The sequence below is a fragment of the Thamnophis sirtalis genome, unplaced genomic scaffold (assembly GCF_051295495.1).
Source record: "Thamnophis sirtalis isolate CommonGarterSnake01/CBP01778 unplaced genomic scaffold, rThaSir2_p1.2 scaffold_6, whole genome shotgun sequence".
In the NCBI taxonomy this organism is placed as follows: domain Eukaryota; kingdom Metazoa; phylum Chordata; class Lepidosauria; order Squamata; family Natricidae; genus Thamnophis; species Thamnophis sirtalis.
Genome location: NW_028261386.1, coordinates 56,233,333 through 56,259,458, shown reverse-complemented (window position 1 = coordinate 56,259,458; position 26,126 = coordinate 56,233,333). Strand labels below are relative to the sequence as shown.

The window sequence follows — 26,126 nt, the reverse complement described above, 5'->3', positions numbered from 1 at the left end:
TGCAATTATAGGTGATTTTTTGAAATTGTTCTAAAGAGCAAATATTTTATATGACTGATACAAGGATAATTTAATAATTGTTTCAAACATAAAATGCTTGATTGGCAAGATGCCACATACACTTGGCATTCTCCATACCTATGCTTAGAGTAACTGGCTATTGTGGGGAGAGGAAGTGATTTTTCTTCAGTGTTGTTTTTGTTTTAAATTTCTCCTGTGATCAACCATGCAACTTGTTCAGAATAAGTCACTGAGTATCCTAGTGGAAGAGGTGTCAAACAATCCTTAAAAGCACTCTGTTCTGCATTGACACACAGGGACTGGTTCTATTGCCAGAAAATATTGTTCCAGATGGCCATTAGTTTGTGCTTCATTCAGTTTCACCCTGAGATGTTCTCTAATTTTGCTCAAGCTACTGTCTGTCATATCTTCTAATTCATTACTCTCGTTTCCCTGTTACATCAAGACCTTGATTGTGTTCTGCAGAAAAGAGGAGAGGTTTAACAACAGTAGTATTTCCTCTTCAGACTATAGTTTTTCAGTATTCCATATATCAGCCAGATCTTTAACAATGTTTGCAATAGAGAAAGCAGAAAATCTATTTCTGGGTTTTAGAAAACCATTGTGATCTAACCGGTGCTTGGGTTGACATTTTAACACTTCCTCAGAATTGCAGAACTTCATACAGAGTATCAATCTGTCCTTGACAGTGGAGTTACACATAGATTTGCTAATCAACTCCACTAGTCCTAGTCCTAAAATATGGTCTGGTACATATACAGAGGGAACTAATTGAAGGAGGTTTGTGGTTGCCATGATCAACAAAGATCGTCAGGCACTTCTGAATGAGAGAAATGTATGTGAATCTCTTAAGACAAGGAACCTGGGCAATCTCATGGCACTTCTGAAATTTCTCTTGTTAACTTTGGATGGAATATTAGCAGACAATATGGTGAACTATACAGTTCTATACTGTTTTGGGAGCAGATGTACCCCAAAATGGGTACATGGGTGAATGGAGCATTTCATTAGCAAAATTGAGCTGTATAGATCATTGCTACTTCATCTTCCTATCCTCAAGATTAGCATGCTGCACTGTAGAATAACATATACACAGAAGAAAATCCCCCAGTTCTAACTTCAAGTTAAACTTATGGATGATTGATGGCTTACAAGCAACCAATTAAATGTTGATGTGTGTGTATGTGTGTGGGGCAGAATCCTGATACCCTGCCATTAAACTTCCTTGACTAGACTAGAGATGGCCATTACTCTATGCTTGCTCTCAAGCTGTTTCCTGCTGTTCTTTCTCCCAGGAACATCCCTCAAACTCAAGCCAAAGAGGAGAAATCCATTTTTGTTCTCCCAATGATTATCAATTTCCTCTTTATACCCACCTATTCATGCAACCATACAAACATGTACTTGGGAAACATGTGACTCTAAAGAGGTAGCCTACTTTGCTGGTAAGACTGCCAAGGTATAACCTCAACACATGAGGCAGTGGACCAGGCAAGATGAAGCAAGCCCTGACTTAGAGTGGAAGTTCAGGTGCTACAATGAGTAGCCAAATATTTCATCAGTTAGGTGTGTTCCAAAGAAAAAGGCTTCCAGTAGGGATGCCAACCGGAAGAAGGTGCTTACTCGTCTATAAAGTCTCCCTCCCTTTCTCTCCTTTTCACTAAGGAATTCCACATATCTGTGAACAAAATATGCAAAACAGCTTTACTTTGCCACATATAAACAAACACACAAAACTGGTATATTCTGAAATAAAAAAAATTGAGCTATTAATTCAAGCTCCACTCTCTTCTCTACATGCTAGAAGATTTAGCTGGAATATTCTTCTCCATTATGCAACTTCTGAATAAGTAGAACATTTATGACTTATATAAATGCTATATGTAAAGACTAAAAATAAGTGGAATATAAATTGAAGGGATGAAAAGAATTAATGTTCTTTTTCATTTTCAATCTTATTGCTCTCAATTTCATAAACACATTTTAAGAAAAAAAGATATTGAAATAAAATACATTCACATAGTTGAAATATATGTAAATTAAGCTCTTATGCAAATATCGAGTTTATATCATTACTAAAAGAATCCAAAATCTTCCTGTACTAGAAGTCCAGTCGGCCTAATAGAAGTCACAGATAGCTGTCAAAAATATTCTCTTTCCCTTAAGTTTCTTTACTGTATGATAATTGCTCACATAAACTACTGATTATGGGAGAAAGTGTAGGGAGGAACCTCTAAAGGAATTTCTGTATTATGCTACAATTGTTTTTGGCACAGGAAACCATGTGTTTACAAAATACTCAAGAATTTAAATAGATGTATCTTTAAGCCTGGAATGGGCCATATTTTTTCAGAATCCTATATATAGCTAATTTATGAAAGATTAGAGTATATGGTATGCATGCACATCAATGTGCTTGGATTTACAGAAAAAACGGCATATTCTGAAGCATTCAACTGCTGTAAGATGCATTCACCTTGATGTGATCCTTGTGTAATGTTTAAAGGGGTGCTTATCTGCTTCTTGCCCACTAGTATGAAAAAGCTTTTCCATTTTAAATATACAATCTAAGCTTGCAATCATTTAAACTTTTCTACAGTGGGATTTTATTCAGAAACCTATGTAACAGTCTGCACCCAATATAGTTATTGTAACATTTAAGCCTGTTTAAAACACTGCAATTACACAGTTTATTTAAATCACAGTCTGAGGTCTCTGTAAATACTTGGGTTTAAGAAAATTTGACCTTGGTCATCAAATTTCACACAATACACCCAGATTTTAGCTTTTTCCACATTTGAAAGGCCGGGCAAGTTGGCTTATAGGTAGAACCCAATTAAAAAGCACATTAAAGAAGCACTTAGACTGTCTTGTATATTTATTTATTGGAAACAGAATTATGATCAGGTAATGCAGGAACTGGGCAGTACATGTGCAGATTTGTATGCACATGTATGCTCAGATATATGCAGAATGTTTAAAAATGCACAGCAGTTTCAACCCACATGCTCTGGAAAAATGTGACAAGAAGAATTTAAGATAACTGTGGGTTATATTTTCTATATCACCACTATATTTTGGAGAAAATTGATATACCCAAAAGTGACCTAAAGGAATTTTTGGTCTGTCTCTCATATTTTGTGGGAAAGCTTCATAATAGAGAAGCAATTCATATTCTGTTCTGTTTCTCTACAAGCCCCCACCCCTTCAATCTCCCCATCTCTTTTATGCATGTATAAATAGTCCAGTTTCTTGTCCCAAAGGTACTTTTCAAAGGCAACTGGACTTTCTTGGGTTTTCCCCCCTTGAAAATGAACTGCAAAATAACTGAAGAAGCTTTTTGGATGAGAAGTGAAATGTCTTCAAAGCAAAAATCAAGAAAGTCCAGCTGCCTTTTTGAAAAGCACCATGGGACAACCATGATCTGCATGATTGAGAATCTCCATAAATAAGTCCAGGATTTTGTAGACATAGAAAATGATGATATACTTTAAAATCAATATTTGAGTGGTCCAAGCTGGAGACAAATGTGCGTTTCAGGGTTTTTAAGTCAGATTTGAGTGGCATTGTTTTATGAATATTCGACTCCCAGGAAATAATATAATAGAAAATTAGGGAAGAGTGCCCTGTTAGAAGACCTGAAGGATGAAGTTGAGGTGACACTTCTGGAGAAGGTTGTATGTATGGTTGCTAGTAGCCAACATTGATTTGATGTCATATACTCAGTCAATCAATTATTATTTCCAGATTAATATTACATAAGGTTAAAGTAATGTGTAATATAATTTGTGTGAAAGCACAACCAAGGAGCTCTCTTTTAACACACAGTCTTGCCTTCTGTTCAGGGCACTGGGATCAGAGCAAAAATCATGGTCTTGTCGCTAATATGTTCCTCTCCACTATCTATAACAGAGGTGGGTTCCTACCTATTCGGTTCGGCCAAATAGGTAGTAGCTCCGGTGGACACGTGACCATACTGGTTCTGTGATTGGTGGTGCCATCTTGATTTTCTGTTCTGCACATGTACAGAACAATCTTCATTTAAAAATGTAATTTTTATTCATTTTTTAATAATGTGTGCATGCACAGATCGTTTTAAACGAAAATGCGCCCGCACGCAGAGCATGCACATTTTTTTTACTACCGAACCAGTAGTAAAGGCAGCCGAAACCCACCCCTAATCTATCTATCTATATATAAATGGTGTGTGTGTGTGTGTGTGTGTGTGTGTGTGTGTGTGTGTGTGTGTGTGTTCCAGCATAACTCTGGAACGTCTGGGCTGCTGAAATGAAAAGGAATGAATTATATCTATAGTGTTAAATTACAGTACTCTTGACAGTGATAGTGTGCATTAATGTGATAGTGTTAGGATACAGCCTTAAGATGGTGTCTACTATACACCAAAGTGGATTTGTCATGGTAATGGCTTCACAGTACTCCACAAGGGGGCTCCAACCAGGTTATCAGCTAGTTATAAATAAATGAAATGAAGCTGAAAAAACAGGTCAGGATCAGAGATTTGAATGAGCCCAGATTTGGAGTAGAGTGGATTCATTTGAGGCTTGCTGTCTCCCAGGTATACTACAAATTGACTTGCTCTGTCTTGGAATTTGGACTTCCATATGTCCGATACATCCTTCTAATAAAGAAACATATTAGAGGTCTTCTTTTCTGATATAGTATGGTTTGCTAAAAGTTTAGTTAGCTGTTTTCTTCTCTTGCTGAAACTTACAAAATATTGCAAAGGAAGCCAGAATAGAGAGAACACAGTAAATGCAATTAGAATTACTTTTCTCTTCCCAGACAATAGGTAACTCTGCTGTAGATTTTTTTTTTAAAAAAACTTGCTCTTACTGACATAATCAATCAAGCTCCCCGATTCTTTTTAGCGGAGAGAACTGTTTTTCAAAGCTCATCAAGCTGTCAGTCTATTTATCAATGATATGTGCTTTATCATACCAAATAAGTCAGCAGGAATTCACACACATTCCCTGACAGAGCTAGATGATAGTCCCAGTGGGTGTCTTCTCTCCCATGGAAAGCTTGGGAAAGCAGCACTTCCACAAGAGTCTAACAAAACTTTGGAAGTGCTAATCATGTGTTATGGGAAACAGGACGTCTCAGCCACATCTGCCTACTGAGTAACTGGGTCCCTGTGGTCTGTCCTGTTTCAAATTGAAACCTCTTGTGGCTTGATTGTTTCAGAGGGTGTGTGTGTGTGTGTGTGAGTAGTCTGAAAAAATCTTGACTTTGTTCCAGTTCCAGTTATAAATGTATATTTGTGTCCTGTGAGGAAACTATACATATTTTGCACATTAATCAAAGAACACCAGTCAGCAGAAGGGCAATCAATTGCAGCACAAAGCAATCCTCCTCTTTTTTTGTGGAAAGAATGTGTTGCATTTCATTGATCTGAAGTGATAGATTCTTTTTTTCTTTCTAAGGATAAACCAGCTCTCACAGAAGAAGGCTCAATAATGTACCAATTAAATATTGCTTCACTATAAAATTCCAGCTGAGATTTTTCAAATAAATCTTTTTTTTAGAAAAATATTCTTCCAATAGAAGCTGTTCTTTTCTCAGTGCATGGTTTTATACTGTTCTCTAAATGTTGATTTTCCAAATAGATGAAAGCGATTTCTGCTCGTAGACATTCCGACATATTACATTCAAGCATCTTTTTTAACACATTAGCAGATAAAAAGCAATGATCTATACTGGTATTTAATGTAGGCTTGGCCTCCCTGATTTACCCTCTGATAATTGTTTGGGAAATCCAAAAATGGACAGGAGGAGGGGATTATCTAAGTAATTCAATTACTTTGGAAGGTTTCATTCACAGCCAGCTATGTAAGCCAAGAGCTTACATTCAGAGTTCCACAAGAGATGAACGTGGGATCAAGATAAAAATTTTCCTAGCTAAAATTAATCATGAGCCTCTCCTGGCTTTTGTACATCACATTTTATAAGTACTTGATCCAAACAGCTTCCTGAATGATTGGTTCTTGAAAAGGCTTGGTGGAATAATCAATGGCCAATAAAACAACAAAAATATCAGTAACTAATTTTGATGACTAATAGGTGATAAATGAATAGAATGAGCCTGTGTTCTATAATAAATGCTACCTTAATGTGTGAACTATTTCTTCATGGTGGAAGGGGAGGCGTAATGGGTCTCAACTCCTTCCATTACAATGCTTCAGTGTTTGCAGTGCCTCAGATAACACTTTGATACAATTTGCCTTTTATTGATTAATTATATTTCCAGTTTCTATTAAAATCTTTCTTTGCTGCTATAGAATTTGCTTTGCTGTGCATGGCACATGGTACTGAAATGCAAATGGAAGAACAGAGGCAGGCAGGAATAGCACTAGCACTTAGACTTATATAGTATAAAGTAAAGATGGGTGCTAAATAAGGTGACATAAAGCACAGCAATTTGCGGCTGGTATTTGAAGCAATATCAGCAACTGTCCATTGGCACCCTCTTGCCATGTCATGTTCTTGTAAGAAGTCAAGCTGAAGTTCATATTATAATAAAGAATGGCTTCACACTGTTTTGTACATAATAGCCTCACCCTCCAGTTCATTGGAAAACACACAGTGTATGTTGATAAGTAGCACAGCAGTATTTTGGGAGAGTAATCTTATCATTATTTAAGTACAGCAAGACACCAAGAACCTAATCTCTACTTGTTAAATGAAGGACATTCCAGAGAGGGCACTGTCTTACATGCTATCCTGTTTAAAAAATGGTCCGAATAATGAAAATGGATTTTGTTATTTTGTATGTATTGCTTGTTATGAATTGAAATGTTTCCAAATATGAGAGACCCAAAATTAAATGGGTTGGTGTTAATTAAGATTGTGGAACAAACCCTCCCCCAGTAATGTCAAAATGAGGCATCTTGATCTAGTTTAGTAAAACCATCTCAGTTAGAAGCCATCTGGGAAAATGAATCAGTCTAATTGTGTGGAACTAAATAAAACAAGATATTAGGGTCTCTCAGGACCTTGGACAGATCCTTTAGGTAGGTATCCCTCACACAACTTGGGAAGTTGTCCCAGCAGGATGAAGGGATTTCTAATATGAATGTCTTCTTTTACCTACTTCCTCTGAAAAATGAGCTATATCGCTTAAAGATCTAATGGTATATTTTGTATTTAGAATATGTGGTGATGGAGACTAAAGATCCCAATAGAGCCACTTGGCCAAATGATGCCCACCACCACAAGTCATATTCTTATCTGGGTGACAATGGGAAATAATGCCAGAAAACAACAGGAATTAAAGGATCACTTGGGCACACAGAAGAACTTCATCTTAATGAATCATATATTGCTGTTATTCTTAAAGTTTGTTTTTTGGCTTGGATATTAGAGCCAGAATGGCCTTTTATTTTACATCATTTAAACCTGTATATGTGTAGGAGAGAAAACAGAAACTAGAAAAAACAGAGCTGATGGTGAAATATGGTAGGAAAATAGGTTTTAAAATGTTGATTGTAAGAAAGATAGAATTGTGATATTAGCATTTTATTTAATCAATGAATTGTTTTGAGAGGACACTGCAGAAGACATCCAGGCAAATGGAATTGACTCTGAATTTTTTGCTATATTTTTTTTCTTTATTTTCTGTTTCAGGAACAAGAAGATCCTAACAAGCTTGCCACAAGCTGGCCAGACTATTATATTGATCGCATCAATTCCATGGCAGCAGTAAGTAACACCTTTACTCTCTAGAAATTGTTGTCTTGATCTGTCTAACTTCACTTGATTTCGTCATCCACTCTAATGCTATTGGAGGGCCTGATTCTTAGAAATAATCCAGCCTCCTCATCTTTCTACATTTTCTTAAATTGTAAATAGTCAAAAAGATTTTAAGCCAATAGTGCAACTGCTATCAACTCAAGCATTGCCCCAGGCTTTCTGTGGCAGGTCAAGGTTAGTAGTCCACAACTGTGTTGGTCCAAACCTATGTAAGAAGAATTTCAGGAGTCTTGAGGCATGGGGGCTTTAGAGTATTATTTTGCAGTTTAACTCTCCTAAAGGTAAAGGTAACGGTTCCCCTCACACATATGTGCTAGTCATTCCCAACTCTAGGGGGCGGTGCTCATCTCTGTTTCAAAGCCAAACAGCCAGCTCTGTCCAAAGACGTCTTCATGGACATGTGGCTGGCATGATTACATTCTGAAGGTGCACGGAAACACTGTTATGTTCCCGCCAAGGTGGTCCCTATTTTTCTACTTGCATTTTTACATGCTTTCGAACTGCTAGGTTGGCAGAAGCTGGGGCAAGTAACAGGAGCTCAGTCCGTTACGTGGCACTAGGGATTCAAACTGCCAAACTACTGACCTTTCTGATCGACAAGCTCAGTGTCTTAGCCACTGAACAACTGCTTCCTCTTTTAAATATCCTAAATGATGTAAAAATTGGGGGAGAAACCTTCTGAAGTTTGGCCTGCCTTAAAGAAAGGGGATCAGAAAAGAGCCTATGGCTGCCAATAAGCAATTTTGCACTCTATCTCTAAGCTCTTACATTTATGGAGAGAAATGAGAAATGAAGATGCTAGCTAGGAACTCATTTCTACCCTTCCATATTCATTTAAAGAGGGCAAAAGCAGTGCGCCTTTATCTCTATTTATATTTTTTAAACTTAAAAAAGGCTACTTCACTAATCTTCAATAACAGAATAATAGAGTCGAAGGGACCTTGGAGGTCTCCAAACCCCTGCACAAGCAGCAGACCATTACCATTCCAGGCAAATGGTTGTCTAGTATCTTTTGAAAGTCTCCGGTGATGGGGGCATCCATAACTTCTGAAGGCAAGCCATTCCACTGGTTGATTGTTCTCACTGTTAGGAAATATATCCTTAGTTCTTAGTTCTCTCCTTGATTAGTTTCCATCAATTGTTTCTTGTATTGCCTTCTGGTAGCATTCCTTCAGACACTGGAACATTGCTATCATGTTACCCCTAGTCCTTCTTTTCACTAGACTAGGCAAACCCAATTCCTGCAACCATTCTTCATATGTTTTAGCCTCCAGCCCATTAATCTTTGTTCCTTTTTTGGGGGGGTCTTGTCCAAAACTTTCAAACTATCTGGTTATCTTTCTGCTCATTTTCACCTCAATGTATCTAGCTATGGATCTATGATCCCATGTTTCCACCCTCTTCCCTAGCCATTCGGGGGCAATCCTGATAACCTTTTGGCCTGTAGAACAAATAAAAAGTTTGTGCTTTTCCGGATTCAGTGAGAGGCAAGGAAAATAGGCATGTTTTGATAGTTCTTAGGAAACACTTTTCTTATCTTGTTCTGAAACATATGAAGCATTTGGTGGAATGAATCTTTGTATTTCTGTGTACTTATAAACATATGATAATCATTATTACTGCCATCTTTTCTTCCTCCTCTTTCAGCAATATAAAATGGTGAACAGTTCAGGCATTCTTCTTTCTGTCTTCAGTAGCCTGAACTTAATAATGCAAGCCCCTTTCCTGCTTTATGAGAAGAAAGAAAAGTTACTTTTACACTACTGTGTTGCTTTTGGAAACTTGTCAGTACTTGTACTCCAAGATATATTCATTTTGTAAGAAAGGTTTGCAAACGAATGACTGAAGCTACTCTTTAGAACCTGACTACCCCGAACCTATGATGTGTGTGTGTCAAAGGCCAACAAGACAGCTGTTACGCATTTAAATTTCATAATTTAGAAATAATTTACTTGGAACATAACAGTTTGATGGAGCAGAAAAGAAAATACATCTTTCAGCACACCTAACTCCACTTTGGATAACTTTCAGTTCAACCCACTTCTATAAACAATGGGGACAAAGAACAGGCAATGCATGAAGGTTAATGTATAGGCAGTTCCTATAAGAATGATGTCAGATGTTTCCACTTTCCTTGTTCAGGTGTCAAAGTCACTGGATGAGGAGTTTTGCTGTTTTTTAAAACAAAAGTACACTCACAAATTAGCTCTAAGTTATCTTCCATCTGTATGGATAAATCCCCCCCAAAAGGCTGGTAGGAGTAAGATTAGTTCCTTAATGGCAGCCATTACTGGAAATTATCTATGAGAGTATTTTGGGGTGATTGATTTTTGCAATGTTTAAATTTCATTTTGACAGAAATTTTAAGTGTTAAGTAACCATAACTCTAAGAAAAAATAAAATTTCACTATAACTTTCATTGGCAAGGGTACTTGGGAGTGAGCCGAGTGAAAAAATATTACTTAATAGAAGAAAGCAAAGATTAAATCCTTTTCTTTTCTTCCACTGAGGTTGATTTTTTTTAATTCTTTTTCTTGCTAGCTTTTTAATATTTGGTTTAATTCGTTTTTTTACTTTCTTGCTGTGAAGGACTGTCCTCTCTGTTAAGAGAGACAGTAACTTGCTTGGCTTTAGTGGACTGAATTTGACTTTCCATAGAGGTCACTCTCAAAGGTTTAATCCAAATCTCTGGGCCAATTGAATAGCATACAGTGCAAAGATCAAATTACTTCACTGACTGACCATCCCGAAGTTTAGACTTGTATTGGAATATCCAACTCTGGATTCTGTAAGCCGTAAACACAAAGTGAGATGGAAAGTTTTGGGAAAAAGGAGTAGGGTATAAAGGGTATGAGTGAAAGAAAAATTTTAGTGGAAACTTTATTTGAAAATTTTGCTCTTTTGTAACATGCTACTGTAAATGTAAGGGACACAGTGGCTCACTGGCTAAGACACTGAGCTTGTTGATCAGAAAGGTCAGCAGTTTGGCAGTTTGAATCCATAGCGTTGCATAACAGAGTGAGCTCCCGTTACTTGTCCCAGCTTCTGCCAACCTAGCAGTTCAAAAGCACATAAAATGCAAGTAGAAAAATAGGAACCATCTTTGGTGGGAAGGTAACAGTGTTCCATGCGCCTTTGGTGTTTAGTCATGCCGGCCACATGATGACCGAGACGTCTTCAGACAGCGCTGGCTCTTCAGTTTTGAAACTGAAATGAGTACTGTCCCTAGAATTGGAAAAGACTAGCACACACAGTATGTGCGAGGGGAATCTTTACCGTTACCTTACTGTAAATGTCTGAGAATATTGGTGGGATTTTTAAAACCTTTTTCTTCTTGCAGTTATTTAAAATCAACTGCAGGTGAAAAATGAAATATACAAAGAAATTTTAATCCTGTCTATTTGACATCTAAACTTTCAAAATCAGAGGGGCTTCCTAGAAAATATAATCTTTTCTTTCAGCTTTGTTGCTGAAGGTTTTGTTTTCTTGACAGCATCCAAATGGTTTCTCCAACTTGATTGGTTGGTAGTGCTTGATTAATCTTAAATTACTCAATAATTGCATCTCTTCTCCTGCTCTGGATTCATAACTCTTTCATGGTCTCCTCCAAACAGATGCAGACCTTATATGCTTTTGATGAGGAAGAAACAGAAATGAGGAATAAAATAGTTGAAGACTTGAAAACAGCTCTGCGAACTCAGCCCATGAGGTATGTCATATATTTTTCTTCCATTTGTCGGACACTTTTTAGGTTAAAACTATTTGTCATGGAAGAAATGAGATACAAGATACAACTTCCCTTGTTCTCTAAATATCATGAGACAACCCCAGGCTAATTGAAGATACATTTCATTTTCTCTTGATATAAAGTTTTAGAATGAATTTTACAGAGTAGTCTGTCATCTTCCTTTTTTCTTTAAGTATATCTAAGCTCATATCTCAAACAATTATATACATTTCCCTTTCTAAATTTACTCTTCTTTGTCACCTTCCTCCTGAACAATATTGAATGTTAAAAATCTTGTTTTCCCTTTCTAGTTATTTTTTTTTGACCTCCAACTTCTTCTTCCTTCCTGATAATCTAGTTGATGCTTTCATATCTTAACTCTGTACATCTCCTTTCTCCACTGCTTAAATCTGTTCTGGGTCTTAATGGCTTTTAAAATTCCAATACTTTATTACTACCACTATGTGAAATGCTGAACTTCTAATATATAAAATGAGAGAAATAGCAGGAAACATGGGAAGTTTGTACATATAAGTTGATAAAATCTGCACTCCTGCTAAGTTCCATTTGTGTAGGCTAATACACAGTTGTTACACAGGATAAATCTCCTCCAGTAGAATCTTGATATGTTAGCATAAAATATTAGGCAATCTGCTTTTAGTTTTCTGCATGAATCACTAGCGTTGCACAGAGATTTGTAGTCCAAAAATTGCTCTTCACTTTGGTTCAGTACTTCCATGATAGAAACTTTCTGAATATCAGAGAGGGAGAAATCACAGAGGATGTAACCAAGCCACGCTTCCTTCTGTTGCTGATGTAAGGTTTTTAAAAACAATGATACAGTCCTGCCAATTATTGATTAATCAGCCTCGTCAACCTTTTTTGTCCCAATAAGTTATTCCATAATAGGCAACGGATAGTGTAGACAATTTTTCTACTTACCACAATTTTCCTACGTGTCCATAACGTGTATACTATATATAGTTTCCTATCATCCTTTTCTATCATGCCAGGAAAGACATTACTAATAGGACTGGCTTTTTTTCTGAAACCTTTCGGAGTTCATTTGAAATTTTTTCCAAATAAGTCCAGCATTACTTTGGCTAAAGACCTCTGACAGCAGGCATTTATTTCCTTTGTTTATAACAGCTGTAATGAGTGTCAGCAGCAGCAGCCACAAAGTATCACATAAAGTCTTTGCTTCTAAATTGCTGGCTGCAGCCCTGAGGGCTTATCCTCCCCCCACCTTTTTTTCTTTTTTAGCAATCGCCAAGCCAAATTTCAAGCTAAGTCTCATAGCTCAACTGATTCCAGGGACTCAGTTTGCTTATTGCAAGATTGACTATATGCCAACACTCGTTACCTAAGCCAGTTTGGTCTTTAATGGAAAATAGAGGTCCTTGTGGCTCTATCCAGTCCTTTTTGATAGAAAGTCCCCCAAGATATTGGTCTTGGAACCAAAGAAGGATGGTTGCTGTTTTGTAATGCCAGTTAGAAAGCCTTATAATCACACCTCTGGCTGAACCTGGAGTAGCAATAAAGTTGCCTTAGTGTTCATACTGAATATCTGGCAAAATTGAATATGTTTATGGTATACACTCACCCATAAAATTAATTTTATGAAGTGTTTATATAGCTTGCTAGCTGATTCCATTCTAATTAGGTTTGTATCATTCTTTGCCAAAGAGAAGTCAAACTTTGCACTTAGGACACCTCATTTGTAGCTCAGAAATAATCACAACATATTAAACACATCTGCAGAATCTTTCCTGTTTCCAACATCACCCTCGGACATTGGTGGTATAAAACTTAAAACAGAGGGAGGAGGTAAACTTCCTGTATATCTCATACAAGCCTTTCAAGTGACTTAGCTGCTGAATTTTGAACTTTCACCAAGGTGTTTCTACATTTGGTCCAGAGATGTTCTTGACATTAGGGCTGTGTAGATCATCAAAGGCCACAGAGATCCAATGCAAATTAGCTAAATAAGCAGTGCCATGAAGAGAGGACACCATTACACCATCCCTACTTAGTAAGAATTATGAGCCAGATTATCTCTGCCTTGGTGCCTTGGTGTCTTTTCTATCTTGAGGTAGAAAAACACAGTTGTGCAAGGGATTTTGCTGCTCATCAAGACAAATCGTCTATAACTGTTGATTGTATTTGTTCGTTTTTATTTGATTCAATGATGTCTCTAAAGTAAGAAGAAATTTGGGCATGGTAGTAGCTGGCCTTATTCTAGAAATAAAAAAGTCTGCCTCAATTGTACTGGAGGGAATCTCCTGTGTATTTAGTGAAAGTCCATTGTTCTTTCAGATGGTAGTTGCATGGCCACAAGAGGCACCACATTAATAGAACAACCTTTTTTTTTTCCTTTGTAAGAAGAGTTTGAGGTCCAAATTGAACTCAGATGTATTTTGGTAAAGCAAATGGGTCCTTTGGTATGAAAGGTAGATTTTTTACAATAAAGTTGGTCTTTAATAGTAGCCATTGTACATATCTCCAAGTCTGGTACAACTGAACTGTAGAAATGCTTTAGCAATTAGAGCCAATTCAGCAATTACAAAGCATTCAGTCACACTGTTTAGGGAAGACCTGACAATAACATGAAAGGAACAATTGGAAGAGAGTGAAGATTTCCTTGTGAGTCAGTTTTAACCATCAGCAACTATGATTATAAAAATATCAGGTTTTGAAACACAGGGGAAAATGTGTAGTGCCGCTTCTGTTAATCATCAGTTACCTCGACAAGTCAGGATGTTGTGAGGAAAAAAAAGTTCTAAATAGAATAGGCAAAACTTAGCTGGACTTTTGTTAAAGAGTCAACAAAATGGAAAAGTATCAAGAAAACTTGTTTTCTTTTAGCCAAGAAATACTTCCATCATCTAGTTGATTTTAAAAAAAAGTCATTGGAAAATGTATTTGTAAATTTATTTTAGCATGCTTTGTCTTATTCTTCTGATGACTTCTGGTAGATGGAACCTATTTCAATCCATATTTTAGGTGGGATATAGGACCAGGATTTTTCAATGGTGAACATGTCGCTTGAACATAATATCTGAAGTAAAAATGGAATTGAATAGCAGCTGCCAGTTAGGTTTAAGATGTGCAGGGCAAATTAATTATGACATTCCATTTCCACAGAATGTGATATGAATGAAACTCAAAGAAATGATTCTGTAGGACATTTTTAAATCCTCTGTCCATAAAGAGCACACATTTTGTTAGGCAGGGGTTTCATTGTGAATTACTATATTCCAGTGACTGTATTCTAAGAAGTGGATGAAGTAAACAAAAACTAAATACGTTTTTATCTAAACTAAACATACATTTAATTTCAAGATGCATGCTTATCTACAGTAGTTGAATCAACCATAGGTGTCATTTGTTGGACTAGGAGCAACATTGTTCAAATTGCAATGGTTGGGTTTACAAAACAGAGCAAGACTTTAAAAAAACTGAGCCAGATTGGATCTTTAAAAAATCTATATGATGGCTTGGCACGATATGCAAATACAATTAGTTTTTAGAACATGTAGAATAATTGCAATGTATAGAAATATCCAAGCTAAGTGCTTCAGTCAGTTAAAGTCTTACGGTTTTCTACAAGAAAAATAAGAACATGAAGACATCCTAAAATGGAGAATTTCCAGGTGATTGCAGAAACAATAGCTGCTAAGTGGGCATATTGCCTATTGGCTTTTCAACGTTTGAAGGTTTACTGGATGAGACCTTAAGAAGGTAACACCAAATGCCACTGTTGTGTGTCCCTGCCTTTGATGCAGATGGGAATGTTGTTCTGTAAATTAGTTTGAAAGAATTCTTTGCTTACGGCATTGAAGCCAAGTCCCCTTTGGAAAGCTTTACTAGGTAGGAAAGAAAACCAATTCTGTAATAACTTTTACTTGGCTGTGTTTAGTTTTCCTCAAATAGGTTTTTCTCCTCTCTGAAAAGCATCAAGTGATATTTTTCCTCATCTGAAAAACCGGTCCATAGGTGAAAAACAGCAAAGAAATGTTAAGATGAAAATGTTACTTAACTGCCAAGACTGTAAGTCACACAAAGCAACAGTTACCTTTTTGGGAAAATGAGAAATGCAATCCTGGAACTGGAAAGCCAAAACTAACAATAGACAAGCAAATCATTGCCATCTTCATGCTTTTTCATTGCTTATGCCAATGAAGGTTGGAAAGAATGCTATCCCAAAATGATTTTTATATCCTGGACATTTAATGCATTTCTGTCTAACCATTTGTGGTATGTGTTTGCTCTTAAGCTTTGTTTGTGCGCAAAGACTAATTTTAAAGTTCAGGCTTGAACAGGTACCAAACCCCAAACTAAATCTCTTGATACTCTCTGTAATGCTTTGGTTTTCTCCAGACCTGTAACCAGTGAGATAAAGTTACTAACGAGATAAGCTATGCAAGGAATCTGCCCCAAATATTATATAGTTTCTCTGATTCCTCTTTAGGAATAAAATATAGTTATTCCAGATTTCTATTATTTGATATATTTTGTGCATATGCATTGGAAGCTCGAATAAAATTTAGAAACAATATTATTTTATGGTCTCAACTTACGGAAATACTGCAAAGTGATCTGATATTGGGAGTCACATGATTTGTGCCAAAATTTAAAACTCCAAATATCTGAAACAGGCTTACATATTTGCACAGTTAGGCCCCAAATGGTTGTTTCATGGAAATTGTATTGGTTCCATCTTAGGTTTGAATTGTTTTGTTCTGATGCAGGCCACTTGAAATGTACCTCTCAGTACCATTTTTTATACTTATAGACTACTTTTAGGCTAGAAGAGATACATTGTCAGTAGCACACATTTGAATTTAACAGGGGATATTTATTGAGTTTTGATTTTTATCATCTTAAAGTGAATGTTCCATTGTTGGAGGTTTCAAGAAAAGATTGGACAACCGTTTGTTCGGGATGGTATAAGGACTGCTGCCTTGAGCAGGGACTTTGAATAGAAGACCTCCAAGGTCCCTTCCATCCCTGTGATTCTATGATTTTAAAGTTGTCCATTTTTGCATCCCTTACCACAAATTTAACTCTACACTATACCAACAAAAAATATTGCTCAGACTGTTTTTTGATTGTGTGTTGCAGAAACTTTCAGCAGGGATTCTATGGACGCATCATTTCCCAGATTATTAACTCCTTTCTTGTAGGTCTATATAAAGTGGCCATGCCTTACCATGTCTTGATTAAGTACACTGAAGCAACTCTTTCAAGTAGCATTGGCAAATGAGTGGTATAGCCATCTCTGCATCACTAGCCAGTACCGGTATCACGAGGTTAGGTTTCATGGCTATCCATCTTCTTAAATCTATGTAGTATTATAATGATGCCAGAAAAGATCAAACATTGCAAATAGTGGAATAGAAAAAAATGAAATTCTGAAAGACCAAAGATTACTAAAGTTTCCATTTGTTGTAGGGTGTGGTACAAACTTAAATACCACTTGGGTTTTTATTCTGTAAGTATTTGTAAGATAGAAATATTGTGTGTATGTATGTGTGTGTATGTGTGTGTGTTCCACAGAGGTCTAGGGGGCTTACAACAAATCAAAGTAAAACACATCATTTTAAACTTTAGAAATAGAAAACACATGATAGCAGGAGGGGAAAAACAGTAGCAAACAAATATTTTTCAATGCCATATAAAAATAGCATGTGATAAAAACAGTAAAGAGGATTAGAACTAAAGGCTTTTCTAATTATAAGCCATCACCAGCTCCTGGAAGATTGTTGGTGAACAAATGAAACGTGTTTCCCTAGAGGAATTCTAAAATGTTTATACAACTATCCAAAAATCTCTCTCACGCAATGTAGGAATTCACAAGAGACTCAGAACTTGCAAAGGAAATCTTGATATGCAGGACAGATTCATTTTGGGGAAATTGGGCCTTCACAGATCAGGATGCTACCTTTTCAGATTCTGTGCATAACTGCACATGGAGGTTCAGGCTTTCTTCTCCTTCCTAAATTGTCAAATATACCAGAATTTCAGCATTCCTGTATGGTATATTTAAGATATAAGAATGAATTGGGGAACTTTGGGATATAGCCATCTTGCAAGATTAGAACCATTTAAAAAGGATACTACTTTAATATAATGTGGAAGTGTTAAGAAGGCTGTTTTGGGGATTGGTGGACTCTCTGACTCTCACGATATCATTTTACCCCAAGCAGTGCACAGTCAGCACCTGTCATCTTTAATTTATTGAATTGTACCTGGAAACAAATTAGAAGCCAATACATTTGAATAAAATAAGGTGCCTTGTTTCCAGATAGATATTTTAAGTGTCAATAGGTAATTTTCTCTTATTTTCTCTTGTCCGTATATCTTATGTTAAATTATTTATGAGTAGTATAATTCCCCCCCCCACTTTTCCACTTTATTAGATACATCATATTGTTGGAAAAATGCCTATTTTTAAGTTGTTGAGCTACATTCATAGTTAACTGTATAATGTCATAATTGCAATAGCCATTTTTCTAACTGAGATCTCAGGAAATACTGGATAGTCTAAAAGAAATATTTAAATATAGATCCCCCCCCCGGCTATTGAGGATGAAATCATTTTTTATTTGTAAAGAAGCATATTCTAAAGAGAATTTTTAGCCAATGAACTTTATAGGTTTAATATTCTCATAAATAAGGAAAATGTAACTCTATGTAGATAAATAATGGGCAATAGTATTTTATCTATTTTAGTAGATGATTTGCAGTTTAAAGTCAACTGGTACATGCTTTTAATTTTAATTTTCTGTTGACAGAAAAGTAAACTTTATGTAATATAGTGGGCAATCTTTTATTTTCATGTCTCAGCAAAGAAATACAAAATCAGATCGTATGTTGAACGTGAATTTCCATTATTTTTTTTCCATCAGTATTTCAACCAAACAACTGACCGACCAATGTGGACATTATGTTAGTTATTTTCTTGCATAGAAAGAGGATGTTTGGATAGGAGAAAAGGCCGTTAATAAGGTGGGGAGGAGGACAGCAAGTATTGCTCAAACCTTTATCCTTGTTTTGTTAGGTCAGGTGAGTCATTGTTTTTTCCAAATTATGTTATTTCAAGTCATTTAAATGCGTGATGTTGGATCCATAATGCAATTTCTCTTTGTAGCAGAAAGCAGAGGGTGCTGAACAAATTTTATTCCACATACACATCAGCCTCCATAAAACATTTTGCCCAGCTCCTCAGCTGTGTACACTTTAGAGTTTCCCAAATTAAGAGAAAAGACAATTTGGTTGTTTTATTAATGTGACACCATTTATGCCAAGTGCCTTCATTGTCCTTTTCCTTTCCTATCTCTGAACAGATTCGTAGTAAGATTTATTGAGCTGGATGGCCTGAGCTGCTTGCTGAATTTTTTGAAGAGTATGGACTATGAAACCTCTGAAAGCCGTATACACACATCCGTTATAGGATGCATCAAGGCTCTGATGAACAACTCCCAAGGACGAGCCCATGTTCTAGCCCACCCAGAAAGCATCAATATAATTTCACAGAGCTTACGGACGGAGAACATCAAGACCAAGATTGCGGTCCTGGAGATCCTTGGAGCTGTTTGCTTAGTGCCAGGAGGTCACAAAAAAGTTCTACAGGCCATGCTTCATTACCAGGTTTATGCAGCGGAGAGAACAAGATTCCAGGTAAAAATGATGAATTGAGCAAGATGACCTGTAGAGCTGGTTCTTTGCATAAAACAGGATCAGTCAATCAAAATAGAGCTGGGAGGGACTTTGGAGGTCTTCTACCAACCCCCTGCTCAAGCAGGAGACCCTACACCATCATATAGGTGGCTGTCCAGTCTTTTCGTAAAAACCTCCAGTGAGTAAGTTGTAAGAAACCCTACAACTTCTGAAGGCAAGCTGCTCCTCAGTGTTGTCCTCACTGTTAGGAAATTCCTTATTTCCAGGTTGCTTTTCTCCTTGATTAGTTTCCATCCATTGTTTCTTGTCCTGCCTTCAGGTGCTTTGGAGAATAGCTTGACTCCCTCTTCTTTGTGGTAGCACCTCAAATACTGGAATGCTGCTATCATGTCACCCCTAGTCCTTCTTTTCTCTAGACTGTCCAGACCAAGTCTAGGATCATATTTGTATTATTTTGTTTAGTAACCTTCCATATTTTAATTTCACATTAGTACTCAAGACAGACATTTCACCTAGAGCATAAAATCAATAATATGTGAATTCCTCCCTGGATTTGTGAGAATTTTGGGCCACTATGCTGAGCTAGACCATTTCAGACTATAGTAGGCAAAAGAACAACTGACATAAAATGGTCAATCATATACTAATTGTTTTTCAGGAAAAAAAAGAAAGGAAGAAAAAGGAGAGAAGCTTCTCTTCCCACTCTCTTCTGGCTTTTTTGCACCAATGTAACTTTTATTTATTTTTTTGAACAGATAGATAGCTATCCACCTTTTCTGTCTTTTCATAGAATAACAGTGGATCGGAGAGACATTTTTCTAAATAAAAGTGATGCCAGACTTTTTATGAGTAACTTTCCAAGTATTTATTGACAAGTAATTTCAAAATTTAATCAGTCAGAGCTGTGAGCCTGTGGCATCCTGCTGACTGCATTTGTCCTAACACTTCTTTTAGCAGTAATATTACTAGCATTACAAAATAATGATTATAAGAGAGTACGTATAAGTATGGGTACTTCAAATTGCTTAGAAAGACTACATGGATTGAAATAAGTATCCAAACATGTGAACCAAATGTGGATATGTAGTAACAGAGCAGTTCATAGGATGCCTAATAGCTTTGCTTTTGGAAACACTTTCATCATACTCAGAAAACTGAGTCTTAAAGTTGTGATTAAAATTTGGCAATTATAGGGGTGCAATATTTGGATTGAAAGCAGGAAGAGGATTTTGGATCAAGTGTGGACGAGCTCAGTGTAGTGGCCAGGCTTTATTATGATAATATACTTTTGAGTTAAGGGAAACTTAAGGAATTAAACTATGCATCATTGCATAGGAGCATTTAACAATTTTGTGAAACAGTGAAATGAAAAACTAGAGCTAGAAATTCCCTACCTAATCTCTCTCTTTAACAATCTAAAAGTGAATAAAAATAACTTCGGAAAAAAAGTCATTTCTTAATTAGTATGGAATAGTATAATTTTTACAGAATATGTGTGACTATATTTTTGACAAGTTATTGTTTATTGTTGAGTATTTTATGAACCTTTAGGAACTAACATCCTGTTTTTTCCATGAATGCGTAGAATGTGTGTGTGTGTGTGTGTGTGTGTGTAGTGTAAAGGAGTTAAGGATGAATCTATGCCTGCTTGTTTTTTTTAAGTTTCATTACAAACATAATTTCATTTTATTTTCTTGTTTACCTGTTTTTCTGAATCTAAATGGCATCATTTCTTTCTACAAAATTCCTTTCAACAGTCTAAACCTTTCCAAGGTACTTCAGGCCTTCCTTCTTTCCTTCCTTCCTTCCTTCCTTCCTTCCTTCCTTCCTTCCTTCCTTCCTTCCTTCCTTCTGTTTGGTGTCAGAAGTACTAGCATTACCATATCAGATTCAAAGTTAAATCTAATGTAGCTGCTTCTATCATTATAAATAGTCATGCAGTAATGCTTGTCAAATTTCTATAATTAAAATCCAGCAGTTGTTGTAGAAAACCAAATATCTAGTCACCTCCAAAAGGTTGAAATGATAGTGCTCTAAATCAATCACCTAAAATGTTTTGAGATTTGGATTAACTTCTTACCCAAACTATGGGCAGATAATTGTGAGGAATTATAATAGTTTTCTGGATAAGGGGTGAATTATGAAATATACAGAAAATTTATCAGAAATATATAAAAATTTTATCAGAAAAATGTCTTCGCAATATTCAGCTATAGCAGTTACCACCTAATGTACATTATATATAGAGAGGAAGGAACGTATAATTGATATCTCTTTTTATGTTATATTTATAACCAAAGGTATGCAAATATCTAGGAAATCCTTTAACTCCCCATTGACATTTTAAGAGGAAATGCCTCCTGTCATCTAGGCAGTATCATTTAGATTTGCCCAGAGAATGGAATATTCCGCAGGGCTTGAAATTTGCTGAGTTAAGTTAATTCCAATCAGTCATCATAGGTCTCCCTGCCTCTTCCCTTAGATATTAACTATTCAGCCTCAAACGTCAGCCCTGATATTTTGGCACTGACAGCAAAAGTGTTATTAATGTTCTTCCTGAATAGTAAAAATTAATGATGAAAAATCATCTCAGCCAAAATGACAAAGAAGTGAAGACACTGAGTAGAAGGATTTTTTTTTAGCTTTCTTGGTCTCCGATTGAAGAGGAAATTGTGGGTTAATAATTCCAAGGAGGAAACATTTGAAACTCTTTCCCTTCCTAGATGAATAAAATGAATATGTCTGTACAACATCTTCTTCCAACCTAGAAATTCTGTTATTAAGTAGTAAGCACAATTCTCTTCTGTGCCAGTCAGCACGGCTAACCATCTCCCCTTTTACATATGTATATAAATACATATATGTGAATGTGTATTACAGATGCCAGAATGGAGACTTATTCCTTGATATATGGCTTATACACAGCAGACTTTTGCAACAGTGCTTTCATCAGTGTATTATACTTTTAACCTGAAGAATGATTAGCACAAATCAAACCTCAAAGTCTTAATAATGTAGATTTTAATGTCTATTATACTTCCTAAAATAGAATAGCTATCTTAAACAGTCATTCATGTACGCAAATAAGTGGGAACGAAGAACTCAGCTAATGCTTTCAATTTGGAAAAGCATGCATGATTATTTGTCTAGATGTCTAAATACCCAGAAAGACAAGAAGAATTCATTTCCATTACAAAGGAGAAAATAACATAGTATGAACACTCCCTAACATATGGGCTGTTATGCTGAAAATAAGATCTACTCTGGGGAAAAAGCCAACAGTTTCATTGTAAGCCCCACGATTCTCTGGATAGTAGGCTATCAATTTTTTAAAACAAACAGGAAATATCTCACTTCAAGGTTGATTGCTGAGCATTAAAAGGATAACAGTACATAGGCTACCCTCCAGAGTTGGGATAGATAATCTCCAGATGTTTTCGAATACAACTCCCACATTGGCTTGAAGTGAAGGGTACCACTTTTACCTATCCTTGCTCTGTAATCTCAACTTTTCATTCAAAATTTAAATGGAATTAACTACATAATATAGTTCAGGCACAATCCAAGAATGCTATCCAGAAACAGCAACAAAAAAGCAGACAATTAGCAATACTTATTTGCTTAATCTTTGTGATTGAATAGAATACACTGAGATATGCATTATATTGTTGTAGTCATGTCTACAAGCCACAGTAGCTTGGTTCATACAAAATAGATATAGCCAAACCCAACTCAACCTAACCCAACCCATAGTGACCTAAAACAGCAAGTAATGATTGGGAGACTAAATGGAAGAAAAGAATAAATAAAAAAATAGCAATCACACACAGATTTATATACCACTTCATAGTGCTTTACAGCAGTCTCTTAAGGAGTTTACAGCATATTGCCCCCAAATAATCTGAGTCCTTTTTTAACTGACTTCAGAAGGATGGATGGTCAGGATCGAACTCCTGGCAGTGGGCAAAATCACCTGCAATACTGCATTCTAATCACTGTGTCACCACAACTCCAGTTGATTAAAGCTATCCAGTTGATTCCATCTGGCTTAAAAATCATGCACAGTGTTGTATGAACCCTAGTTTCTCAGCTTAACTACCCAAACTCATTGAAGCATCTGAAGAGATTTCATGGTCTTTAAAAAATTAATTATCCTATAATATAATTTTGTCCAGTTCATCTCAATAACAGAATAACAGAATTGGAAGGGATCTTGGAGATCTTCTAGTCCAGCCTTCCACTCAAGCAGGAAACCCTATACCATTTTAGACAAATAGTGTCCAATCTCTTCTTAAAAGCCTCCAGTGTTGGAGCACCTCAAACTTCTGGAAATGTATTTAATGATAAATAAATAAATTACTACCCTGTTTTGCTATTACCACTTCTCTTGCTTTACAGACGCTACTCAATGAGCTAGACCGAAGCATGGGGAGATATCGTGATGAAGTGAACCTAAAAACAGCCATCATGTCCTTTATTAATGCTGTATTGAATGCAGGTAGTGGAGAGGTGAGTGTATGTGCTGAATTTCTTTTAGTCTCTGAAAATAGCTGACAGAATTTTGTGGCAGAATTAATTCTTCTCTAAATTCTCTAAGCTATATTTTCAGGACTTGAATCTGAGGCTTTTTTTGCCTTTTGTTTTCTTTTAGGACAACTTGGAATTCCGACTGCATCTACGATATGAGTTTCTAATGCTGGGTATTCAGCCTGTTATTGACAAACTCAGAGGACATGAAAATGCAACTTTGGACAGGTGAAGCAAAAGACTACGTTGTAATGACAAATGTATAGTCTTCTAATTCAGTTTAATATAGCATAACGTGACCATTCGAATTTAAATATATTTCAGATCACATAATGTACATGTTCTGGCACCTCACAATAAACAATTGACACCAACAATTTCAATTATACAGCTAGCACAACATAACAGAAGTTTTATAAATATATTGTACTGCTTCCTGAGGAATCAATATGGTTTGGATACCAACAGACTCTAAATGTCTGGGACATTTAAATGCATGGGAAGAATGAATATGTACATGGATATTAAACTATCAGTTTAGAACTAAACATTGCAATGTGCTTTGAGCAGGGTTGCCTTTCAGTTGGTCTGGAAGCTGCAGTTGGTTCAGAATACTACAGCTAGACTATTGAAGGGAGCAACCTAGTGTAGACATATTTTAGTTATTCCAAAGTTTGCTACTTAGCAAAATTTAAAACGTGCTCATAAAGATTGAATTGAGTCTGACTTAAGATCTACAGAGCTTTTGGAGGTTATTACTTGCAAGCTAGCCTATTCCTTCCAAGGAAGGATACTGTTTTGAAAGTGCATTTGCTAGAATGTATATTGGTGGTCTTGATGCAGATCTTTTGGCCATGGAATTACCAGTTCAGTTATTGTTGGTATCAAGCCTTGTAAACTTTTGGTTTCCAGCTAAAACCTTATTAGTTCACCCAGGCTTTTAATTGAATCAATGCTGTGATATTTCTTGTTATCTTGTTATCCTATTTTCTCCTATCCTAATACTTTATGTTTGAATCATATTTTACATTCCCACTTGATGTTTATTGCAGCTATCATGCAGCTGGAAACTGATGTAAATAAAATGAACTAAATCATAAAATGAACTGCATGATTTAAGTATATAGGGGCATTTGCCCCCTTTCCTCTTGAAGTCTTGAAAATATGTAGCAGCTTGAGTGAGATAGTGTAGATTGGAAAACAATTCTTCTTCCAACTAGGATTTATAAAAAAACAAAAACAAAAAATGGGGCTGGGCAAGGGAATTTTGCAAATAATAAGACAGGAAGAATTGAAACCTCCAAACTAACATACAGTGGTCAACACTATATTTCTCTCTGGGAATAAATGAATCTGCATGCTATATATTTAATGTTCATCCTTAGTTGATTATTTCAGTTGATACCAACTTATAACTTTTAGTTGTCTCCCAGTTGGTCTTATTCTGTGGTTCAAACGGCAGATCCAGTTTTTCAAGATACCATCTGCATTGTGCTTAAATCTAAATAAGCACATTGATCTAGTTTTGCCTTTTATTATGTCATGAAAATCACATCTGAATGTAGGAAACCCCCACCCCAATCCACATTGATTTAAGGGCAGCATATCAAATTTGGAAACTAATTCTAACTGAGCTCACATCATTATGAATAACATATAGCTGATGAACATGTTTATTTTTCTTCTAGGCACTTAGATTTCTTTGAGATGGTTCGAAATGAAGATGACTTGGAACTTGCGAAGAGGTTTGAAATGGTGGGTGTTCCCCTAGAAAGCTTTTGCAGCTAAGAACTGTTAGTTTGCCTTAGCTACTACTATAAACATACCAGATTTTTCTGCGGGATAAAGACATGGTTTTCATATAACTAAAGAAAAATGAGAAGTTTTCTTTCTTATATACAGAATAAAAAGTATAACAAGGATTATTTTTTTAAAAAAAAAAGTTAATTCAGACCTTGTCATTTAACTGGACTATTATGGCAGTGATGGCTTAAAATGCCGCAATTTGATTTTTGTTCATTCACGCATTTATAGTTTGGGTGTTAGGAATATTTGTTGGTTACCAATAGTTCGCTGGTCCAGATTGCTTAATATGCTTTGTTTGCTCACTTAGGGAATAAAAGACACTGGATGATCCCAATACAGTTTTCTTTATCTCTATTTTAGATCTGCCATGTTTACATTCTGAAGTTTTGTTTCTGTCTTTGCTCTTGGGCTTTGACCACCTAAAATGGTGTTTTGTGGCCTGTCCCTACCATTTGGATGTTTGCACATTTGCTGTTCCAATTTCACACGGCTTTAATTTTATAACCCCAGGTTCTGTCCACTTTAAGGGGCTTTAGATCTAGTGCTGGATTCAGCACCATGAATCTTAGGATCTCAGTGGACAGCTCCTCAC

General features: G+C 36.2%; 1 protein-coding gene across 4 annotated transcripts in view; it reads left to right on the top strand.

Moving 5' to 3' along the window:
* The window catches only part of DAAM2 (dishevelled associated activator of morphogenesis 2), a 207,987-nt gene that overhangs the window by 116,904 nt on the left and 64,957 nt on the right, over positions 1-26,126 (top strand). For all 4 annotated transcript variants that reach the window (XM_087717909.1, XM_087717911.1, XM_087717908.1 and 1 more), the window contains exons 4-9: positions 7,666-7,740; positions 11,406-11,500; positions 18,868-19,201; positions 23,600-23,710; positions 23,853-23,956; positions 25,417-25,483. In XM_087717909.1, the coding sequence (XP_087574035.1) occupies positions 7,666-7,740; positions 11,406-11,500; positions 18,868-19,201; positions 23,600-23,710; positions 23,853-23,956; positions 25,417-25,483 (786 nt within the window). The remainder of the gene's footprint in view (positions 1-7,665; positions 7,741-11,405; positions 11,501-18,867; positions 19,202-23,599; positions 23,711-23,852; positions 23,957-25,416; positions 25,484-26,126) is intronic.